Below are 19684 nucleotides of genomic sequence, written 5' to 3'. Positions count from 1 at the left end.
AGACCTAGGAGGTGATGAGACACATAAGAGAATTTTCTTGGATGTGATTTATAAATGGAATCACGGTTCATAGAATATCAGTAGACAATAAGTGGCTCTATGTATTAATGAATATCAGCATTCAATTATGACATGTGCAATATCTATGTTATTAGATATTGTTGAATATGTATTGGAGGACACAACACATGAATATTAATATATGCACTACATAGTTTCAGTGTGGACCTGTGAATAAAGATACAATAAAGTGTAGCAAGCACTGTATCAGTTGATTCTGAAACATATTGTTATTATTAACACAGGATCTCACTGTTAATATTATAGATCTATCATTTCTAATATTGGTGCAAGCAATAGAGCAATTTAGCCTAGGAATTAAAAGACAAGCAGACACACATTTTCACATAGCAGTCGAAGTATTTTAAACACTTCATTTTCTTTCTTTACACAAAATTATATTTTAATATTTCACCGATCTTTCTATTTTATTACATACCAATAAAAATATGTTTTAAAATTAGTTGGTTCAGAGTGCACCATATAGGATGCTTTCTTTTTTCTTTTTCTCTTTGAAATTAACTGTCTATGACTAATAGCATCATGGTAGCACCCTCATAAAAATACAAATTAGAGGTAATAAGATATATATTTATATAATGAATGGAATTTATGAGGCTTGAACCTATGGTATTATAACGAAAAATATACCTGGTTCACAGGACACTGGTGCGGGATTTTTCCATAATAAGTTTTCAATTACAGCCTGAAGTCTGGAACGCATAGACATCACCAGACGCTGGGTTTCATCCCTGGTGATGCTCTGCCAGGCCTCTACTGCAAATGTCTTCAGTTCCTGCTTGTTCTTAGGGCATTTTCCCTTCAGTTTTGTCTTCATCAAGTGAAATGCATGCTCAATAGAATTCAGGTCAGGGGGTTGAGTTGGCCATTGCATAACATTCCACTTTTTAGCCTTAAAAAACTCTTTGGTTGCTTTTGCTGTATGCTTCGGGTCATTGTCCATCTGCACTGTGAAGCGCCGTCCAATGAGTTCTGAAGCATTTGACTAAATATGAGCATATTAATATTCATTCTGCTGCTTTTGTCAGCAGTCACATCATCAATAAATACAAGGGAACCAGTTCCATTGGCAGCCATACATGCCCACGCCATGACACTACCACCACCATGCTTCACTGATGAGGTGGTATGTTTTGGATCATGAGCAGTTCCTTTCCTTCTCCATACTCTTCTCTTCCCATCACTCTGGTACAGGTTGATCTTTGTCTCATCTGTCCATAGGATGTTGTTCCAGAACTGTAATGGCTTTTTTAGATGTGGTTTGGCAGTCTCTAATCTGGTCTTCCTGTTTTTGAGGCTCACCAATGGTTTACATCTTGTGGTGAACCGTCTATATTCACTCTTGTGAAGTCTTCGCTTGATTGTTGACTTTGACACATATACATCTACCTCCTGGAGAGTGTTCTTGATTTGGCCAACTGTTGTGAAGGGGTTTTTCTTCACCAGGGAAATAATTCTTCTGTCATCCACCACAGTTGTTTTCTGTGGTCTTCCGGGTCTTCTGGTGTTGCTGAGCTCTCCGAAGCGTTCTTTCTTTTTAAGAATGTTCCAAACAGTTGATTTGGCCACACCTAATGTTTTTGCTATCTCTCTGATGGGTTTGTTTTGATTTTTCAGCCTAATGATGGCTTGCTTCACGGATAGTGACAGTTCTTTGGATCTCATATTGAGAGTCAACAGCAACTGATTCCAAATGCAAATGTCACACCTAGAATCAACTCCAGACCTTTTACCTGCTTAATTGATAATGAAATAATGAAGGAATAGCCCACACCTGTCCATGAAATAGCTTTTGAGTTGATAGTCCCATTACCCATGCCTCCCATTAAAAAGTGGGAGGCACATATAGAAACCATTATAATTCCTACATCGTTCACCTGATTTGGATGTAATTACCCTCACATTAAATCTGAAAGTCTGCAGTGAAAGCACATCTTGTTTGTTTCACTTCAAAGCCATTGTGGTGGTGAATAGAGGCCAAAATATGAAAATTCTGTCAATGTCCCAATATTTATGGACCCGACTGTATGTGTATATTAACATATATTAATGTATGCATATTCGTATTAACTACCTGCAGAGACCTAACTAGGGTCTTTGGTGCCCAGGGCACGATGAAAAAATGGCGCCTCCACAACTGTGTGCACGCCAAAAAAGGGCGTGTCAACATGACACGCCACCATTTCTCCTCACTCTGAGACCATTCCTATTCATTCCAGTTTGAATCCCAGGTATGATTGTATTTTAGATTATAGAGAACGTGACGTAGCTTGATATAGTTAGAACTCACAGGCTTCACTGTAGTAGCAGATGGCTCCATTGGTAAGGTGACCGACTGCAAACCATGATGTGCTACGTTTGAATCCTAGAGATGACTGTACTCTATATTAATTAGAATGTGAAGTAGCTCGATATAGTTAGAATTCAAACCCTTCCCTTGTTATAGCAGACAGCTCATTGGTAAGCTGTCTGATTGCAAAGCATGAAGTGACAGGTTTGATTCCAAATCCCAACTATGACTGTATTTTGAAATGTGAATATGACTGAAGGGGAAGAGATGATGAGACGCAGAGAGGAAATGCTGGGACTCCCAAAGCAGGAAGCTACATTGCTGAGAGACGTTTCTTCTATAACGGCAACTTCTGGATACGCTGCCCAAGGCACGTGCCCTGCTCAACCCCCCCCCCCCTACTTACGCCACTAATGATGACATCACTTTAGGCACCGTTACTGATGAAACTGTAGCTGAGCTGTCTAAGCTCCTGCAAATACATCTATATATTCTCACATGACATGAACCAATATGCACATAACCAACATACCACCAATATACACCACTAAGCACACAGCCATGCACTCCTTTGGGGAAGTGGGTATATTCAGGAGTTTACTCTTTCGGGAGTCCAGGAGAGCTCTCTGAAATTTGGGAATTACCTATACATTACGGTTACAGGAGAATATGCCAGAAACTGCTGTACACTGTGTGACTAGGAAGACATCCAAACAGGGGGACATTATAGTCAGGAAAAATGCCTTCAAATAAAATAATTATTATAGGCAAGCCTTTATTTACATTTTTAATAATAATAAAAAGGGCAATGACATTTGTGGCGCAGGAATTTTACAGGGGAGATTTATCAAATCTTCAAGACAGATAAAATCATTTAAAGTGGTAGTAGAAATAAATGATACACCTTGTTCATGTAAGAAAAAAAAAAAAGATCTTATTTTCCTAATTACGCAATCTAACCCAGGTAATAATAAAATGTAATTTCTTGTTTCATGAAAGGCGCCATCAGAACTACAAACATCTCCCAGAAGTGTAAAAGGGTTCTGGGAAATGTGCAAAAGCAAAATCTTAGGCAAACTGGAAATAATGTCCCATCCTGCAGAACCGGGATGTTGTGGTGCAATTGATGTGAGAAGTTGGAATCCTGTAAATCTATTGATATAAATACATTTCCATCTTCTATAGCCCTAAAGATGGGACCTACAGACTTTATAAAAAAGTGTTTAATCTTTACAAACTGATTGCATCTCCTGAGAGCTAACAAAGTGCAAAGTTCTCCTTTTCCTCCACGAGAAAGTTTGGAAAAAATATATGCGTGGGTTTTAATGCCACGAATTTTTGGCGGTTATACCAGTGATGTAAAACCAGGCATGAACACTCTGGTATTTTCTCAGATACAAACACTAAGGAAATCACTTGTCTCTCCAAAAACGTGTGTACTGTTGCATAATGTGGTCCTTTGTCACTGAGGTTGGCGGTTTTAGGACTTAAAAAAAAAAAAAACACGGTGTGCTGGTTTCTGTAGTGATATTTGGAGGTTTCTGGGTTACTATTATGTTGCGTTAGGGACACCGGTATAGAGGTACCTTAACGCAGCCCGACGCTTAATCATATACTTGCAACAATGACCTCTGGATTTCGATCATGTAGTGTTCAAGCCTTTTTGCTTTTTTTTCTCTAACAGTGTGCTGGAAGGAAACTTTCTTTTTCTTGCCGTAGTCCAGAGTAACCCCCCTCCCCTTACAGGCACCTGTGAAAAACCATTAGGCGGATATGAGCAACCACTATTTTGTATAATTAATATCTACTTTCAGCACCTTTTTGAATCATCAGGTCCAGTTCCTTAGCAAAGAGAAAACCACCTTCAAAAGACAATGTGGTTACTATTTATTATATTGCTGATTTGTTGTTCCCACCCACCACTGTGGCTGATATACCTGTATCTACACGAATGATAGTACCCATTAAGACTTGAGAGAAAATGAACTGCTTTCTTTATAATCCCCATCATTTAATAAAGGATTGAAGTTGCCAACAGGATAAATGAAAAGGGGCAGACTAGATGGACCATTGGTTCTTATCTGCCGTCAAATACTGCTTCTAACTTGTTTTGTCTACTTTCTCAGTATACTGTAGATTGTCCTACTTCTTACTCCTGCATCTCACAACAGTATCCTATATCTCTCCACAAGCACCTGCTGCCCTTTGCATCTCACCAGTGTCCCCACAACCATTGGGGAGAGCAGGGGGATCCTGGATTGGTATTGCAGCTGCGTGTCCCCGGGGCTGGGGTACCTGTGCATATTTCCGCAGCCTCCATGCGCTCCCCGCCCACCAAACATTGCGATGAGCAATGTCCTCTCTGCACAATACAGCCCGAATTTCCTGTTGAGCTTCCTCGCCATGGTGCCCATCTGAGAACAGCACTGACTGCCATGTGCTGTTGCTCCTGTTCACAGAGGGAGCCTGGCTGAGAGGGAACAAGTCACAGTGGAGAAGTGGTGGCCAGAGTCCACCTGCATGGACAGCATGGTTACTAACCATCAATGTTTTTGTTCTGCTAGTAGTGCTTTTTACTTTTTTTTTTACGGTGTCTATTGATGTTTTATTATTTCCTAATAGCTAAAGTATGCCTCCCCTAGCTCCTTTCTGGCTACTGTGTCTGCATCATGGCATCTTATTGGGTTTGTTGGAGGCAGATTGGCTCAGACATGACTCTGCTCAGTCCTGACTCTTTCACCTCTCTAGGCTGCTGCTGAGCAACAGGGCACACTGCCATCTCCGATTGGCTCTCACTGTCTGCCCTGCAGCAGCAGTCACTCACACAGCTCACGTTATTTATGTGACTTGCTTCATTCAAAGCCTCAGTTTCAGATGATCTCTTGCCGTTTCAGTACCCTGGCCAGCAGTTTGGTGTAAGATTTTTTTTTTTTTCTGTCATATGCTTCACTAACAGACACTGCTCATCTCATTTTGGTCACAGATGAATGGTTCATACACAAACCTTCCTAGACTAATGCTGTATAGCCGTGGTACTCAAGCTCGGTCCTCAGGACCCCACACAGTTCACATTTTGCAAGTCACCCAGCAGGTGCACAGGTGTACTCATCACTCACTGACATTTTAAAAGATCCACAGGTGGAACTAATTATTTCACTTGTGATTCTGTGAGGAGACAAGGAAAACATGAACTGTGTGGGGTCCTGAGGACAGAGTTTGAGAACTTGTGCTGTATAGAATAATGAAACCCCATCAAAATCCATCCAGTGGTCCAAGAGATTAGCCTAAAGCAGTGGTTCTCAAACTCTGTCCTCAGGACCCCACACTGTTCATGTTTTCCAGGTCACCCAGCAAGAGCACAGGTGAATTAGTTACTCACCGACACATTTTAAAAAAAAGAATTCCACCAGTGGATAATTATTTCAATTGTGATTCTTTGAGGAGACAAGGAAAACATGCACTTTGGAGTCCCAAGGACAGAGTTTGAGAACCTGTGGGCTAAAGGAACAGGCAGACCCCTAATTTTTTTTAGTATACAAGTATATATATATACATAAACACACTCTGCAAGAATTCAACTATACCCTGACACCACCCCCCTTTTTGATCACCATAGAAATACAAGATTTTAAATTATCCAGATCTATTGCTACCTGTGGGCTTGTCCTTTTAAACCTTCAATTGTCTATAATACCTCCTTGGACACTGTCCAAGAAAGTTAAAAGCAATATAAAGATTCCAATACACAGTCCATACATAATACTTGAGGGTATCCACTACCCGACAGTGAAAAGACTGAACTATAACAATATAGTTAAATCGTTCACTACACTGCAGGGTGCCTACACTGAACGATATGTCGTTCAGTGCAGGCACAATCAATCATCTGCAAACATGCTGAACCTGACGATATCGTCAGGTTGACCAGCATGTTTGAACAATGATAGAGGTCTAAAAGACCAAATTTTCAAACAATTTTCAAACGATTTTATCATTATCGTTCAACTTTATCATCTAGTGGATACCCCCTTTTACTTGTAGTAATTGAAAAAGTCCTTGTTACAAGTTCCACAAACACAGTAATGTGTCTTACCTATATATTTTTCCTTTCACAAAGTAATAGTAAAAAGGTAAATAAAAAAATTCCCCAAAAAATAAAACAGTTACCCAAGGACAGTGTTGAGAAACACCAGAATTTTAGATAATGTTAAACCACATTCTCTTGCAACAATTACTGGTTGGATATTATATTAAAGGGCTATATATATTTTTTAGCACAATAAATGATATAGCACCCATTGTTTTGCCTTCAGCAAGTTTTAAACTATGGTGTTTATCCTCATGAACGTCAATTAAACAAATCTCCACCTTATTCATTCCTGAGTATCTCATTGCGGCGAGAGATTGTGTAGCTCATACTCTAATCGGGTAACCGTGTTAAGGCCCCCATACACGGTGTGCGTTTTTTTCACACGATTTAGATCAATCGTGCACATCGTGTGTGGTTTCTGTGTGCATACGATGCCGATGCGCGTCCCTGCAGTCATATAGTTGGATCGTAGATCTTACTACAAAACAGTAAGATCTACGATCTTGAGTACAATGTGTAATACTCTTCTATACATCGTATTGGAAGAGCGTAATGATCAATCGTACACCATTTGACCACATCGTATGAAGAATTTCAAGGGCAATCGTACTACACATCTTACCAACTTTGAATCGCACAGTGTATGGGGGCCTTTAGATTGTGGGTTTAGTATTGCCGCTATCCACTATTGGCATAGCTTGTATGTTTAAGCTTACAAAAAAAAAAAAAAAGGTTCTGGTCTGATTTAAAAGATCAGTATGTGATTGCATTTGCTCTTTTGCCACCAAAAATTGTGACGCTTATGATCCTGCTCAACAAGAATATTTCTTTCCGTATGTCTGGATAATTTGTCCATAAATCTGTTCGTCTGGCAACATCTAGTAAAATTGGGAGATTTTTTAGCAAGTTAGAGCAGTGCTTTAACTATTTAAAGAAAATGTTATAGTATTTATTGTCACATTACCTCAAAAGTTAATTTAGATTGAAATCAATAAGTTAATGTGGTTTATAGTCTACTAGAAGCAGTAAATACCCTGAGATAATTTGTCCAGTAATTACTAATGACAGCCCATTTCCAAATAGCTGCACCCAGGCTAAGGGGGTAAATGCTAGTTACAGACATGAAACCTATACCTGTCCAATTCTGGCTAAGGTATCTGATGTGCTCACACTTTAGTATGCAATGTGTGAATGCACTTTTTTAGGTAAATGCTACGCTACATAAACTGCCATACACTCTGGTAGACAGCGCCATCCAGTGGGCAAATAAAAAAAATAATAATTGCATAAGGAATTAAAAAAAAAAAAAAACAACTTTATACCATGTACACACTGCAGTCTTCTAATCCTTTTTCCTCCAAATCAGATTTGCGATATGCAAACAAGAGGTGAGAAACTCAAAGATCATTGCAGCACACAGGGCAATATTCCAAAGTAGAGGTTGATCAAGAAAGGAGGAAAGTAGAACATATCCTACTTCCACCCCACCCCCATATTCCTTCCCAGTTATCTGGACTGTCTGAGTCACCCTATCATTTCCAATCACCTACAAAAAAAAAAAAAAACTGTCCAGAGCAAAGTTAATTTAAATAAGACACTTGTGCAAAAGCCCTAAAAGGACAGATGCTTAGTATGGCCAGTTAAAAAGGTGAAACAAAGAAACCTCGTACGGTTTACAAAGCTGTACAAAGAGATAGATTTTTAATTTAGTAGCAAGTGCTTTTTGTCCTCCTGTTTATTTGTAATAGAGTTTAGGAAACAATATACAAAGCCAAGACACTTCATCAATTAAAGCTAACAGTGGTTTGCATCAATCACAGGGAAAATTCGGTGGTGGTGCTGAGAGTGACAGTCAGCACCAAACTGGAACAGCAAAAGATATATATTATATACACACACACTTATATACATACACACACACATATATTATACATACACACACATACATACACTGGACTCAATCTGTAGTGGGCAACAACATTTTCTGCATGGTTCATTTCTTATTTGCTTTTCCATTCATTGCAATACATGGTAAAGAGATTTTTCAGGAGATGAAATGCACACTATAAAGCAGCAATAGCAACAGTGTCACATTAAGAAGCCTTAAGTACTAAAGGAAAGCTGCCTATTGAGTATCAAATGTCTTCAGGCCTGTAGAAAACTGGAAACTTTTCCTATATAATCATAAATGATACAAAGATCACTTTGAGAGGGACAATTCATTTTTTTAATACATTTAAAGCAACTTTAATTAAAATAATAAACAAAAGCTTGGTTTTTACATTAACAGTTTGATATTTAATACATACCTATATGAAATAAAAGAAAAACCAGTGCTCTCTTTAAACAGCTTTATTACAACAGATACAATTCACATCTGACTAGCTTGTTTTCCTCTGTTCCCCCGCACAACCATTTGAAGATTATTTTTATATGGGCAAAACATTTTTTATTTTATTTTTTCTCTCTATTTCATGGCTGAGCAGCACGACACGCATCTGGCTCGGCGATTATCACAGGCTGCATGTGGAAAGAACTTCAATAATTTATACAAACAAGTGGGTTTTCGATCAATCACTGCAATGTTAAGCTACTGTACACAGGAATGAAAAAATATATAGAAAAAAGTGCCATAGCAACAGTGCCATAAAGGAGAAAATTCAATGCATGGAAAAATAATATTAAGTTTAATAGTTGGGAGGAACACTTCCAGGAAAAAGATTTCTTAGCAAAAATAACAATGAAGCACTGCTTTTAAACAAGGCTGGGGTGAGAGAATGACGTCTAGCACAAATGTTTTTGTACACTGCCCAAAAGGTTCGAGATCATTTCAGACACGGATACATCTGCTTGGTGCTGGTATCTAATTTCTGGAAAAGCAAGATTTCTGAATGATAAATTAACAGAAAACGGCTAAATGTGCAGACAAGCTTACATGAAAAAGGCTAGTTTTTATTTTTAACCACCTCAGCATTGATTAGTTTTGGATGTCAAAGCTCTGATACACATGGGCATCCCATGGCTTCAATCTACAAAACATATTTACAACGTGAAGTATACATCTACAAGAAATCTACATTTCAGGGGTTTTACAAATCACACTTGTAACTCCCCCCCTGAATCGACGCATTCAGTCCCGCTCCCCTGAAGTGTCCACTGCCCAGCTCAACGGTCCAAAGTCTACTCATACGCAGCTCAAAAATGTTGAGACTGGGCCATCTCTCCGTTTTACAGTCCTATGTCCACGTGCAAGATGACTTCACACCATGAAGGAATTCTGGTTTTTAAGTTTTTCAAGTTCTTTAATTTGCTGTCTCAAAAACAGTATCCTGGAGGGAGAAAAAGATCAATGGTGAACGGAAGTTATAGTGATAAAATAAAGCATTGGTTGTAGGATTCGTCTGATGGAGCCCATTCATCAATTATCTAATCCACCAATATGTGCCCATACACTGCAAATGTCCCAGTGATTCACAGATCATTTTCACCAAAGAACAGATCTGCCAGTCATGTAAGGTGCATTACTTTAATCGTAATGGTCTTAAAAATGGCTGATCAGTACCATACACCAGCAATCTCCAGCTCCGATTGGTCAGCGAAATACAACTTGTTAGACAACCTGATTCACCTATTCCAATCACATTTTGGTCAGAATCAGCAATAGGTGAACCCCATACATTGCAGATTTATCATCTGCAAAACACAGAATTGTCCCAAATGCTGATGTATGGGCCCCATAAGTCTAGTGAATATCATGCAAATATTACAAGACACCCAACTGCTCTGAGACAACATATAAACTATGTAATAGCCCTTTCATTAGAACAGTTACTTACTGTAGAGCAATCATTGCAATCTTATTTAAAAAAGCATCACTCATTGCGACAGCAATTGTTTTGTGCGCTAATTATATATGAATAATGCAGAATAAATGTACTACACTTAAAGTAGAAAACTCATTCTAACAAATCACTAGTGAGGTTACTGGCCCACACTGATTAAGGCTTAATAACCCCCTGAATACTGATTCTGCTACATAATAGCGGTCATCTCCAAATTATTAAACACTGCAGCAATTGTCCTAAGTTGCAGGTAGCTGAAGACATCACTACTATCCAATTTGCAGGAGATTTCAATAAGTTGAGATACTGTGAATGAGATCACTTGCGTCAAATCTCCAAGTAAAGGGAACTGTTGTGTATTTCTCAGTTTAATAATCTCAAACTGCAAGGTATTAGTCAATGTTGAGAGCCGGTTGCCCATTTCACTACTTATTAGATTCAACACACAAACACAAAATGCAATACAATAACAACGTGGCTTATATAGCTAAGAGTCATTTAAATACAGTTATTACAATGTTATGTTCCTAGATTTCCCACAACAAGAAATACAGGACACTGGCAAGACACGAATATACTAACCTCTGCTCGCGCAAAGTTGCTTGAATTTCACATACTCGAACTAAAGACCTTAAATTTTTCAACTCTGTACAAATTTCTGACATGTGAATGCTCCCCATGTTGTGGGCTTCTTCACGTAACCTTGATGCCTAAAACAAGCAGAAAATATTGCATTTAAAATACCGGCAAACACAACAACCAAAGTCTACATTGCATTACAGAAGCCTACATTAAACAAGATATCATGCTTACACCAACAAGGGAAGGATTAGATACTGTAAGACCAGGGTATTGGCTCACACTGTTGGAAAGTACTGAACACTTCCTATACCAGAGCGCCATCTAGTGCTTCACGTCTCCTGACTAAATAAATGTAGAACCTCAAAAGGAAGCAGCCATCAACGTTGGACGCAATTTGCTGCGTACACAGGCAAAACACCTCTCCCTCTTTGCATCATACTAAAACTCTCTACCACTAACCCAATAGATGACCAGCCTCCAGTGTCTATTGCAGTGCCAGGAACACTATGCCCATGGAAGCATGCAATTTAACACAATTTTTTAGCTTATATCTACAAGTACTACTAATAAACTATATCCTAGCAGTACAAAGCATGAAACATTTAAAACCAAAGCAGTTTCCAAAACAACATCTCGCCTAATTTAAAAACTTAAGATCACCAGTATAAAACAAAAATGACATTAAAAGTTAAACAATAGACTTGCATTCTGCACATATTTACTACACTGCAGCCAACATGAGATACCTTTTATTGGCTGAGAGATGCTTTCAGTCCTACATTAGTGTCAAGGCAAACTTATTTTGTAAAGAATAAGATAACCATATTACTCTTGTCACAATGTGTAATTAAATCATAGGGGTAGGTGTAACAGGAGCTATGTGAGCCCCTGTATTTCTGTCCTGGAAACACCTATACTATTGGCCTACAAGTAGCAGACCAAAACTTCCTTTAAGAAAATTACCTACAGTATTAATTCATCTCACACATGCACTGATACTTTATTAAGCTAAATGCAAAAACAGAGCATATAAATACTGTATTCAATGCGCAGGTCTAAAAAGTACCCTTATAATGCTAGAATTATAGACCATCCAACATGACCCCTTTCATCAGGTACAAAATGTATGATTGCAGCCATCTGTGGTGAAACATCAGTCTCATCTATTAACTAGTTCAACCCAGGTGAGTGCAATCATACATTAGGTGGAGCAGAGCATTTTGTACCTAATGGATAGGATCATGTTAGAGGGTCTGGAATTACAAAACACTTAATAAAAATAAAGGTTAATAGTAACAAAGGTTTTGCAGATGAGGATCCTGCAGTTCTCAGATAGACCAGCGGTTCTCAAAATCTGTCCCCAAACAGTTCACATTTTCCAGGGCACCTAGCAGGTCCACAGGTGTATTCAATACTCGGACACATTTTAAAAGAGCCACAGGTGGAGGCAATATTACTAGTAATTCTGTGGAGACTAGGAAAACATTGCACTATTTGGGGCCCTGAGGACAGAGTTTGAGAACCTATAACCTAGACCAGTAATCCCCAAACTCATTCCTCAGGGAGCACTAACAGTACATGTTTTCCAGGTCTCCTCACAGAATTACAAGTGAAATAATTAGCTCCACCTCTGGATCTTTTAAAATGTGTCCGCCAGTAATGAATACATCTGTGCACCAACTAAGAAAAATGGAAACCATGCACTGTTAGTGCTCCCTGGGGAATGAGTTTGGGAAACAGACCTAGACAATGGGCCACGAGCAATGTTCGGGCGCTAATGGATCCCCCGGGGCTATCCAATTAGCCAAGAAGTTCGTCCGAAGCCGGCACTTATCAGTGCTTTTTTTTTGGGTCGGGACACAAAAATAAATAAATATCCAATTTTTTTCATCCCCGAAATAGTGAACACACATAGGATCCGTGATAAGATCACGGGTCTGTGTTTTCGAGAGAAATATCCCATTTCATCTGAAATAGGATACGGAGAAAAACAAACAAACAAAAAAAAACACATTGGCGAAAAATCTCAGTTTTGCGCCGATCACAACCAATTGGATACCCCCCAATATATCCAGGCAACATGGTGAAAACCACTGTCATACACTGGCAGAATGTGGCACACAGCTTCCTGAAAGCCAGCATCAGTCACTGGCACAAGCAGCAGGAAGAACAGGTAGACACCAAGCAGAGGGCTGCAATAAAGGGACAGGCATACAAACCCTGCAGACACAAGGAAATCTAAATGAACAATGTTATAGTCAGCCAGATCTTAGTCAGTGGGGTTCACCCTTCATATAAAGTGCTCTTTGCATTGTGGTATCAGTAGTTTCCTAGCCAGTGTCTTCCTGCTTTTATAGTGTATAAGATCTACAATTATTCATAAATTGTTTTTTACTTACACAGCAAAACATACAAGATGATCAAAAGGTAGAGATGGGCTAAATTACAGATAGTAATAGTTACAGGATGAGTTCCCTCATTCCAGTATCTAGAGCACATTCAGACCCGCTCGCTAAGATGCAAACGCTCGCTGCTGCGATGGTATGCATCGCAGTGCGCATACCTTAGCGAAAGATCACATTGCGTTTGTTCGCCGCGCATAGACAGCCCAGCACAGTGAGTGACAGGAGAAGCAGTTTGTAGGTAGTAACAGGAGCTGGCCATTAAAATCAGGGGAGTGGAGGTGCAAACGCAGGCACGCCTGAGCATCTCAACAGTGTGTTAGAGGTGTGTATAATTAAAAGACAGCATCATAGTACACGTCACCTGGCTGGTTTTTACACTGAAGTGCTCGCAGTGCTTGTGGCAGGGTATGGTCAACCTCAAGCGCTGTGATAGCATCCGATGTACCGATGGTTGCACACACTTACTGGACATGACGTGCACAAGTGGGCGTCTTAAGACAGGCTGGTGGGTGTCTGCATATGCTAAGTGATCGCTCTCTAAGAAATACTGGGCGTGCTAATGCATTGCTGTGCGATTGCACTTCCTACGCAATTTGCATACACATCGTGCGAGTGGCTATGAATCTAGTAAAATCTAGTATCTCCTTCAGGGTAAAGGTGACCAATCTGCTACTGAGGGTTCTCACACCCCTGCGCTGTCATTTTTCCACATTTGTGATCGTCCCATTCAAACATCAAAATCAAGGATGTGTTTTTTTTGGAGGGTTTATTATGCAGTAGTCACACAAATTATACAGCGTTTTCCAAAATGGTTATTTTCACAAAAAAAAAAAAAGTTACAAATCACAATAAAATACTTTTTATTGAAATTGCAATAAAGTGTACCAAAAGGCAAATGTGATTTTTATTTTATTTTTCATAAACACCACAAATAAAAAACTATGATTCTTGCTTTGGTATTAAGTTACTGTTCCAAAAATGTGAACAGCAGGATTCTATAATTCTTGCAAATTTTTGCAGTCTCAATTTCAACGCTATTCATATATGCAAATAATATTGTAGCCCAACAAGCCTACCATTTTTAAAAATAGAAAACACAAAATAGAAAACACACTGCATTAATTTAAGAGACCACTTTTTATATGTGACAAAATGAAGAACTGGGATTTAGATCCCCGCCATGCGGGGAGTTTTTTGTTTTTTTTAGTGGGACTCTAGTGCCCATTAAATTTCGATATGTTGTATATGGACTTATTTCATAATTCCATAATGACTGGCTTCTCCAAGCCACAATGTGGTGACAGTGTACACAGTGATACAAGAACAATTCTTGTGTTAGGAGTAGACAATGAAAAAAAAAAAAAAAAAAAAGCAGCCCTGTAATATGATAAAAGGACATCGACAAATGGAGAATCTGTTATACAAAATATGGTTACCTGTTTCTCAGCGTGATCTGCAGGCCAACCTTGAACATGCTTTATAAGGTTCTCATTGAAGTAGGCAGCTAGTGTTGGCGTCAGTGAACATGAAGAGGATCGTGCAGACGTGCTCTGCGGTACAGACGATGCACTTGAAGCACATGTGTTGGAGGTATGATTTGGAGCGGGAGACGGGCTTCTCTGACTACTGCAGGAAGACCAATGACAGCAGAATATATTATATACAAATACAGTTCTAAACTGAACAGGTGTTAGAGGCAAATTAGTCGGTGTAAACCTACAACACAAGGGCAATGGACTGAATTCCAAGTCTTATGCCATCAGCAAGATAAATAACATATACGAAGGGCAAAGCAGAGTTCAGAAACCCATCTATTAACACTCTGATGAGACATTTCCACTTATAGTGGAGTCCGATTTAAAGAACTAGTCTTAACCACTTAACGGACGTTGTCTGTTTTAATGCTAACGCAGCCAGCTGTACTTCAGCTGACAAGGTGCGACCACACCCCCCCCAGCTGTGTTTTTGAAGAGAAAATTTGTTCTACACATGAGCAGAACGGATCTTTTCTGACTACCCGGACTTTCCTGTGCACCAGGCAATTTCTGACTGGTTTAGCTGGAAAAATCATCAGTTAAGTGGTTAAACCATGGATACAAAAATGAGTGGTCTCAGAATCGGTTAAGGTGCTTCAGATAGAGGCAGATAGGTACTAATTATTATATATATATATATAATATGAGATATGGTAAGAACTTACCCTTGTTATCTCTATTTCTACGAAGTCCATAGGGTTCCACAGGATACCTTGGGGTATAGGTGTGACGTCAGTCGCAGGGCACCAAAGAGTTAAGCTTTCAGCCTCCCAGGATGCACTAGGTCCCCCTCCTATACCCCGCCCCCGGGCCAAGGCACCTCAGTTAGTTACCAAGCCATAGGCCGGAGGAGGAGAAGGAAGAGAGAGAACAAAGATCTGGACACATACAAGAATCACATTCTCACCAGAGGGAGACGGAAAACCGGTGACCAGAGCAAAGCCCATCTGCAGCACAGGTGCGACAGGGCGGGAGTCCTGTGGAACCCTATGGACTTCGTAGAAATAGAGATAACAAGGGTAAGTTCTTACCATATCTCATATTTTCTACTTCAGGGTCCATAGGGTATCCACAGGATACCTTGGGGATGTCCCAAAGCAGTATCCTTTAAGGGTGGGGACGCTCCTGTGCAGAAAGGAGAATCCGCCGCCCGAAGGAAGCATCCTGAGAGGCGAAGGTGTCAAACCTGTAATACCTCACGAAGGTATGGACAGAAGACCACGTAGCAGCCTTGCAGATCTGAACTGCCGAGGCACCACGTCGAGCTGCCCACGAAGGACCCACAGACCTAGTGGAATGAGCCTTCAGAGAAGGAGGGACCGGTAGGCCTTCATGAAGATAAGCTTCAGAAATAGCCATACGGATCCAGGCTGCCAAAGTTTGCTTTGAAGCAGGCCAACCCTTTTTACAGAAGCCATAGAGGACAACAAAGCGTCCGACTTCCTAAACAAAGAAGTGCGGTCAACATAAGTCCTTAAGGCCCGCACAACATCCAAAGAGGCCTCACCCACGGAAAGACCCGGTGAGTTAAAGGCCGGAACAACTATTTCCTCGTTACCATGAAACTGGGAAACAACTTTGGGAAGAAACTCGGGCCGAGTGCGGAGCACTGCCCTGTTCCCATGAAAAACCAAGAAAGGGGGTCTACAAGAAAGAGCCCCTAACTCAGAAACACGTCTGGCTGAAGCAACGGCCAGAAGGAAAAAACAGTCTTAGCTGTTAGCCATTTAATATCCACTGAGCCCAGTGGTTCAAACGGCGGTCCTTGGAGAGCCCTCAGGACCACAGCCAAATCCCAAGGCGCCACAGGTGGAACAAAGGGCGGCTGAATACGGAGAACACCTTGCATAAAGGTGCGCACATCCGGGATTGTAGCAATCCTACGGTGAAACCAGACAGATAGGGCCGAAACCTGTACCTTCAAAGAAGCAAGGCGAAGCCCATGATCTAGTCCCGCTTGCAGGAAGGCGAGAATCCGAGACAGACGAAACTCCCGCGGTGCATAACCTCTCGGTCGACACCACTGGAAGAACGTATGCCACACGCGATGGTATATCCTCGCGGAAGACGGTTTCCGAGCTCGTAACATGGTACGCACCACAGAGCTGGAAAACCCCCAGGACCTCAGCATGGCCGTCTCAACAGCCACGCCGCCAAAGACAGCCGAGTCAGGTCCGGGTGAAGACAAGGACCCTGAGACAGAAGGTCCGGTCGTAGCGGCAACTGCAGAGGACTGTCCACGGACAGACCCTGAAGGTCTGAGAACCAGTGCCGTCTGGGCCACGCGGGAGCTATCAACAGGAGCGTCCCTCCTTCCTGTTTGAATTTCCGGATTACCCGTGGAAGAAGGGAGACCGGAGGGAACAGGTATGCGAACCTGAACGTCCACCGGACGGACAGAGCATCCACCAGAGACGCCCCTTCGTCTCTTGTGCGAGACCCGTACACCGGCAACTTGTTGTTGTGCCGGGACGCCATGAGGTCGATTTCTGGAAGACCCCACCTGTCCACCAGTAGTTGAAAAACGTCCGGGTGCAGGGACCATTCCCCTGGATGAACGTCCTGGCGACTTAGAAAGTCCGCCTCCCAATTTAGCACTCCCGGGATGAAGACCGCTGATATGGCTGGAAGATTGCGCTCCGCCCAAACCAGGATCCGAGAGACCTCTACGAGAGCCGCCCGACTGCGAGTTCCTCCTTGCCTGTTTATGTAGGCCACGGTGGTAGCATTGTCCGACTGGACCTGCACCGGGTGACCCTGGAGAAACCGCTGTGCCTGCAGGAGAGCATTGAAGACCGCACGGAGTTCCAAGATATTTATTGGAAGCTCCGCTTCTGTCGGTGTCCACCTGCCCTGGAACAAGTGTGGACCCGAAACTGCTCCCCAGCCCCGAAGACTGGCGTCCGTTGTCAACAGGACCCAATTTGGAACCCAGAACGGACGTCCCTTGTTGAGGTGGGTCGTCTTTAACCACCACGCAAGGGACAGGCGAACCTCCGGGGTGAGCACAATCGTCTGGAACTTCAGAGACTGAGGCAGCCCGTTCCACTTGGACAGGATCAGGTGCTGCAGAGGTCTGGAGTGAAACTGGGCGTATTCCACCATGTCGAACACCGACACCATGGAGCCCAGTAACCTCATCGCCGAGTGTAAGGACACCCGGCGGCTGTGCAGACAACTGCGCACCCTTGACTGTAAAGCAGAGATCTTGTCCTCCGTCACGAAGATCCTTTGCTGTCCCGAGTCCAATAAGGCTCCAAGATGCAGAATCCTCCGAGACGGGATTAGAGTGGACTTCTGCCAGTTGATTAGCCAGTCGTGCCGTTGCAGCAGTGCAATGGTCAGGTCCAAGTGGTGTAACAGGAGCTCTGGAGATCCTGCCACCAATAACAGGTCGTCCAAGTACGGCAACATGCGGACTCCTTGCAGCCGCAGAGAAGCCGCCATGACCGCCATAGCGTCCTGTATGTCCAATGACACCATGTAGTCCCCAGGTTCCAGCGCCAGAATGATGGACCGTAGGGTCTCCATCCGAAACTTCGGGACCCGCAAAGACTTGTTGAGTGCTTTGAGGTTGAGAATCGGACGATATGACCCATTGGGTTTCTGTACCAAAAATAGATTTGAATAGAAACCCTGGCCCCTCTGGGAGAATGGAACAGGCACTATAACTCCAGCCTGGAGCATAGTGTGCAATACCTTCCGCAGCTCCGTAGCCTTGTTCCGGTCTGATGGTAGACCCGTGGTGAAGAATCGAGCTGGGGGTCTGTGCCGGAAGGAGAGGGCGTACCCGTGAGAGACCACCTCCAGAACCCAAGTGTCTGTCGTAGTGAACGACCAACACCGGGAGAACTGCAGCAGGCGGCCTCCCACCCTGGGATCCCCCAAGGGGAGACCCGGACCGTCAGGCCGCAGGCTTGTCATCTGGCTTGGGGGCCGGACGTCTGGTACTCCATGCCTGTTTCCGGGGCTTGACCGATTTCTTAGGGCCAGCCTGTCGAGGAAACGACTGTGGTTTGGGCCTGCCCTGGGCCCTAGATGACCGAAAGGACGATGGTCCAGAACCAGAAGGAGCAGCGGCCGACGGGAGACAAGCAGATTTGGCTGCCGCCAGCGTGGCCACAATCTTATCCAGATCCGGACCGAAGAGAACTTCTCCGGTAAACGGCAACGCTTCCAGACCTTTCTTGGATCTGCGTCCGCCTTCCAGGATCGCAGCCACAAGGTGCGACGAGCAGCTACCGCTGCTGAAGAAATTCTAGACACCAGAGTACTAATGTCTAGAACCGCCTCGTTGATGTAGGTGGCCGAATCACGGAGATTGCCAATCAACTCCGCCTGTTCGGCCGGACAGTCGGATTCAAAAGAAGCCTCTAATGAATCCGCCCAGCGCTCCATCGCTCTGGCAACCCAGCAAATGGCCATAGCCGGCCGTGCTGCCCCCCCTGCAAGGGAATAAGCGGACTTCAGGCAGATTTCTACCTTGCGGTCCGTAGCATCCTTAAGGGAGGACATGGATGGCATCGGCAATGTGGCACTACGGACAAGACGGGTCACGTGAGAATCCACCTGTGGAGGGGATTCCCACTTAGCAAAATAATTATCCGCGAACGGATAAGCCACCGCCAGGCGTCTCTGCGGCTGGTATCTTTTGCCAGGTTGTTTCCACGCCTCCTCTAAATGGTCCACCAACTGACCCGAAAGAGGAAAGACTGTGGCATCGCCCTTCACATCTTTGAAAAAGGCATACTTAGATTTAGCCACTGGGGGAACTTCGTCCTCAATCACCAAGGCTGTGCGGACCGCCCGAATAAGTCCAGGAATATATACTTTGGACTTAGCATCAGCGTCCTTAGTAT

General features: G+C 42.6%; 1 protein-coding gene across 3 annotated transcripts in view; it reads right to left on the bottom strand.

Moving 5' to 3' along the window:
• Window positions 1-8798: 8798 nt before the first annotated feature.
• The window catches only part of WAC (WW domain containing adaptor with coiled-coil), a 111856-nt gene continuing 100970 nt past the window's right edge, over window positions 8799-19684 (bottom strand). For all 3 annotated transcript variants that reach the window (XM_088455538.1, XM_088455540.1, XM_088455539.1), the window contains 3 exons: window positions 14727-14916; window positions 10886-11013; window positions 8799-9790 (listed from right to left, as the gene is read on the bottom strand). In XM_088455538.1, the coding sequence (XP_088311664.1) occupies window positions 9721-9790; window positions 10886-11013; window positions 14727-14916 (388 nt within the window). In that variant the 3' untranslated portion in view covers window positions 8799-9720. The remainder of the gene's footprint in view (window positions 9791-10885; window positions 11014-14726; window positions 14917-19684) is intronic.

The sequence above is a fragment of the Taudactylus pleione genome, unplaced genomic scaffold, assembly GCF_031769625.1.
Source record: "Taudactylus pleione unplaced genomic scaffold, aTauple2 ptg000659l, whole genome shotgun sequence".
In the NCBI taxonomy this organism is placed as follows: Eukaryota; Metazoa; Chordata; class Amphibia; order Anura; family Myobatrachidae; genus Taudactylus; species Taudactylus pleione.
The sequence above is the reverse complement of the archived record's forward strand: the minus strand, read 5'-3'. Positions and strand labels throughout refer to the sequence as shown.